This window comes from Mustela erminea, chromosome 9 (assembly GCF_009829155.1).
Source record: "Mustela erminea isolate mMusErm1 chromosome 9, mMusErm1.Pri, whole genome shotgun sequence".
Lineage (NCBI taxonomy): Eukaryota > Metazoa > Chordata > Mammalia > Carnivora > Mustelidae > Mustela > Mustela erminea.
The window spans coordinates 98,002,396-98,007,987 of NC_045622.1; the positions used below are offsets into that span (position 1 = coordinate 98,002,396).

Sequence of the window (5,592 nt, forward strand, 5' to 3'; positions counted from 1 at the left end):
CTGCCTGCCTTTGTGCCTACTTGTGATCTCTCTGTGTCAAATGAATAAATAAAATCTTTAAAAATAAATAAATAAATAAATAAATAAATAAATATCATTAAATATTTATTGTGTGTGAACTGCTATAGAAAATGACATAACAATGAAGATGTGCTCTTAACAATGGACATATTTATGGTCATGTTCATGATTTCATTACAGGTCCTGTTCTCCTGAGCTCTCGTTCCTGAAACAGTCCTTATAGAAAGAGTACATGGGAAATAATAATAATGTGACAGAATTTGTCCTTCTCGGCCTCACTCAGGATTCTGAGGGACAAAAAACATTATTTGTCATGATTTTCCTCATCTACATTGTGACAATGGTGGGCAACCTACTCATTGTGGTGACTGTTTTTGGCAGCCCCTCTCTGGACTCCCCCATGTACTTTTTCCTCGCCTACCTGTCACTTATGGATGCTGTTTATTCCACTGTCATCTCACCCAAATTGATTATAGACTTACTCTGGGACAGAAAAACCATTTCCTTCCAAGCTTGCATGGGCCAGCTCTTTCTAGAACACCTCTTTGGGGGTTCTGAGGTCTTCCTTCTGGTGGTGATGGCCTATGATCGCTATGTGGCCATCTGTAGGCCACTGTATTACTTGACTGTTATGAATCGACAGGTTTGCATCCTGCTGTTAGTGGCAGCCTGGATTGGAGGTCTTGTGCATTCTATGGTTCAGCTTCTTTTTGTGTATGACCTCCCATTTTGTGGCCCTAATGTCATCAACCACTTCATCTGTGACATGTACCCATTATTAGAACTTGCCTGCACTGACACTTATTTGATAGGCCTCACTGTGGTTGCCAATGGTGGAGCAATCTGTATGGTCATCTTTATCTTTCTGCTCATCTCCTATGGAGTCATTCTAAATTCTCTTAAAAGCCACAGTCTGGAAGGGAGGCGCAAAGCCTTGTCTACTTGCAGTTCCCACACCACAGTGGTTGTCCTCTTTTTTGTTCCCTGCATTTTCATGTATGTTAGACCTGTTTCCAACTTTCCCATTGATAAATCCATAACTCTGGTTTATACGGTGATCACCCCCATGTTAAATCCTTTAATATACACTTTGAGAAATTCAGAGATGAAAAATGCTATAAAAAAATTCTGGTGTAAAATTTAACCAAAGAAAGAATAAGAATGTGTCACTTACAGTGAACCCACATTAATTATAAAGCAAGAAAAAGGTAATAAATTCTAACAATACATTTAAGCAATTCAGTGGGTTCTCTAGAGATATATTTTTAAAAATTTTATACAAAGACTTTAAAAAGTTGAATAAAAATATCTTTTGAGGTAAGAATCAATCTAATCAGTAAATTCTGGAGGATGAATAAAAAAGGCACGTGTATTTGTCCTATTGTAAGTAAAAATAAAATTAATTTCACTTTGTAGTCTTATTTTTCTTGACATACTGAAATGAGAATTCAGAAACAAGAGATTTTTTTTTTAATTTAAAATGTGAAAAACAAGCTGCCTTTGAAAATTTGCTATCACCCAAATTAATGAGAAAGCAATTTGGCTAATACTTAGAACAAATTACCAGGGCCAAAGGAGTGCCTTCTAAATTTTAATGTTCATTATTCTATCAGCATATTCTATCAGCATGACAACTTTCTGTAGCTGTGTTATGCATCCTGTCTTTAAGATTATTTCTGTTCTTTGGGTTAATGCTTATGCTTTTGCACTTCAATACCATTTTTATTGAAGATGATATTGTGTTTGTTTTAGACACTGTGGATGAATAATTTTAAGTGGAATGTTGGATGTTTTCACAGGTTGGGATGAAAATGTATGGGACAGCTAATAATGAAAACATTCTATTTCTTGACTTGAGCACAGAAAACCATACTAATCCAAGTTATAAACATTTTCATGCTATTTCTCATTAGCTTTTTTATACGTTATTACCATTCTTCAAAGAGTAGATAGAACTGCTTATTTTGTCTGCATGATACTGAAGATCAGGTTTAAGAAATGCATTATTTTGCATAATAGTGTGTTTCCCCCAAAGTTGTATTCAACTGAAATACTTTGTACTTACAAACTTAGTAATGATTTGTTTTAATATAAACAAATTTTGTTTTTCACTGTTTTTTAATTTTAATTAATTAATTATTTTTTAAATTTTAAATTAAATTAATTTATTTATTTTCAGAAAAACAGTATTCATTATTTTTTCACCACACCCAGTGCTCCATGTAATACGTGCCCTCTATAATACCCACCACCTGGTACCCCAACCTCCCACCCACCCCGCCACTTCAAACCCCTCAGTTGTTTTTCAGAGTCCATAGTCTCTCATGATTCACCTCCCCTTCCAATTTCCCCCAACTCCGGTTTTTCCATCTGCAGTCCACCCTGGAACATGGCAACCTAGGAATAAAATGGAATTACTTTCATTGTAATATGGAACATTATCTATGCCTTGTATGAGTTTTCTAACTAAAAAAAGAAAAATAAGACTTTAGTACTTTTCTTATTTTAAATTTTTGTTAAGTATTTTTTCATGTATGCTGAATAATATATGCAATTCACTTTTAAATTTTATAATCTCTAAGAAGAGTTAGAAAAAGAAGAAGAAACAAAACCCAAAACAAGGAGAAGGGAGGAAATAATAAAGATTAGAGCAGAAATATGGTATGATTCAGTCTTCTTAAATTTGTAATATTTATTATGTCTCTCTTTATGTGTTTTAAAGATTTTATTTATTTACTTGACACAGAGGTGAGAGAGATCACAAGTAGACAGAGAGGCAGGCAGAGAGAGAGGGAGAAGCAGGCTCCCTGCTGGGCAGAGAGCCTGATGCGCAGCTCAATCCCAGGACCCTGAGATCATGACCTGAGCCAAAAGCAGAGGCTTCACCTACTGAGCCACCCAGGTGCCCCTCTTTATGTGTTTTAACCAGGGAGTTTTTCTGTATGTACTTGAAGTAAATGTGTATTCTATTTTTTCTTGGGAGGAATTACATATATAACTTTAAGTATATAACATATATAATATATACACACAGACATATCGATATATCGATATATACACACAGACATATCGATATATCGATATATACACACAGACATATCGATATACATACATGTATTCTCAAGTATGCTTCAAGCAAAATGTTCTTGTTAAAAAAAATAAAATTAACTGAGGGTACTCATTTAAAATAAAGTTTGTCAGAGGGAAGGTGGTTGGGGGAATGGCTGAAGTAAGTGAAAGAGTTTAAGAATGCACTTGTCATCATGAGCACTGAGTAATGATGTATAGAATTGTTGAATGACTATATAGTACATCTGGAACTAATATAACAGTGTGTGTTAACTATATTGGACCTAAAATAAAAAAGTTAATAAAAACAAAAACTATTATAAACACACACACTAAAAACAAAACAAAACAATAAAACAGATCAGTAAAAGCAGGAGCCCATTCTTTGAAAAGTTCAACGAAATTGATAAGCCTTTAGCCAGACTCATAAAAAGAGAGAGAGGGAGAGAGAGAGAGGTGGGGGGAAGATTCATACAAACATAATCAGAAATGAAAGAGGATAATAACAACAACACAGAGGATTATAAGAGAATATTATGAAAAATCAAGTCAATATGTTAGACAACTTAGAAAAAGTGGATAAATTCCTGGGAACAAATAACCTCTCAAAGTTGAATCAGAAAATAATAGAAAATTTGAACAGACACGCTATCAGCAATGAAATTGAATCTGTAATCAAAAAATTCCCAAAAAGGCGCCTAGGTGGCTTAGTGGGTTAAAGCCTCTGCCTTCGGCTCAGGTCATGATCCCAGAGTCCTGGGATCGAGCCCCACATTGAGCTCTCTTCTCAGCGAGGACCCTGCTTCCTCCTCTCTCTCTGCTTGCCTCTCTGCCTACTTGTGATCTCTGTCTGTCAAATAAATAAAATCTTTAAAAAATATATTCCCAAAAAAGTCCAGAACCAGATGATTTCACAGGTGAATTCTACCAAACATTTATTTTTTTTCTACCAAACATTTAAAGAAGAGTTAATGTCTATTCTTCTCAAACTATTTAAAAAAATAGAACACGAAGGAAAACTTCTCAGTACATTCTCCGAGGCTAGCGTGATCCTCATACCAAAACCAGATCCTCATACCAAAACCAGAAAGGGAACTATAGGCCAATATGACTAATAAACATAGATGGCAAAAATCCTTAACAAAATATTAATAAACTGAATCCAACAATACATTAAAAAAATCATTCACCAGCATCAAGAGGTATTTACTCCTGGATTGCAAAAATGGTTTAATATTTATAAATCAATTAATATGATACATCACATCCTCAGGAGAAAAGATAAAAAACTACATAATCACTTCCATAGATGCATAAAAACATTTTACAAAGTACAACATCCAACCATGATAAGAATTCTCAACAAAATAGGTTTAGAGGGAACATACCTCAACATAATGAAAGCCATATATGGAAAACCTATAGTTAATATAATATTCAAACTGAGAGCTTTTCCCTTAAGATCAGGAACAAAAGAAGGATGTCCACTCTCACCACTTTTATGTAACATATACTAGAAATACTAGTCATGGCAATTGGACAAGAAAAAGAAATAAAAGTCATCTGATTTGGAAAGGAAGAAGGAAAACCTTCAGTGTTTGTAGATGACATGATACTCTATACGGAAAAACCTCAAGGCTCCACCAAAAAGCTACTAGAACTGATCAACTAATTCAGTAAGGTCACAGGATACAAAATCATTGCAGAAATATGTTGTATTTTATATACTAATAATGAAGCAATAGATAGAGAAATTAAGAAAACGTTTCTATTTACAATTACACCAAAAATTTTAAGGCACCTAGGAAAAAACTTAACGAAAGAGGTGAAAGACCTGTACTCTGAAAACTATAAAACTTTAATGAAGACATTCAAAATAACACAAAGAAATGGAAAGACATTCTATGCTTATGGATTGGAAGATCAAATATTGTTAAAATGTCTATACTACCCAAAGCAATCTACAGAATTAATACAATCCCTATCAAAATACAGTGTAGAATGAAGAATCCTAAAATTTGTGTGGAACCACAGAACACCTCATATAGCCAAAGCAATGTTGAAAAAGAAAAACAAAACTACATATCACAATCCTTGACTTCAAGTTATACTACAATGTTGTGGCAATGAAAACGGTATGGTATTGACCCAAAAATAGACACAATACTCAATAGAACGGAATAGAGAACCTAGAAATAAACCCACAATTATATGGTCAACTAATCCTTGACAAATGGGGAAAGAATATGCAATGGAAAAATGTTTCTCCAACAAATGTTGTTGGGAAAACTAGACAGCTATATCCAAAAGAATGAAACCGGACCATTTTATTACACTGTACACAAAAATAAACTCAAAGTGGATTAAAGACCTAAATGTGAGCATGACACCATAAAAACCCTAGAAGAGAGCAAAGGCAATGATTTCTCTGACATTGTCTATAGCAACATTTTTTAAGATATGTCTCCTGAGGCAAGGGAAGGAAAAGCAAAAATAAACTAC

At 34.0% G+C, this 5,592-nt stretch overlaps 1 protein-coding gene across 1 annotated transcript; it reads left to right on the top strand.

Annotated features, from left to right (window-relative positions):
- The first annotated feature begins 250 nt into the window (after positions 1–250).
- Positions 251–1,165, top strand: LOC116599401 (olfactory receptor 4A16-like). Its single transcript, XM_032359216.1, has one exon. It carries the CDS (start codon positions 254–256, stop codon positions 1,163–1,165), a length of 912 nt encoding a protein of 303 aa, XP_032215107.1. The 5' UTR covers positions 251–253.
- The last annotated feature ends 4,427 nt before the right edge of the window (positions 1,166–5,592 follow it).

Excerpts from the sequence above, each read along its gene's own strand:
- LOC116599401 (XM_032359216.1), top strand. The coding sequence starts at position 254 with ATGGGAAATAATAATAATGTGACAGAATTTGTCCTTCTCGGCCTCACT.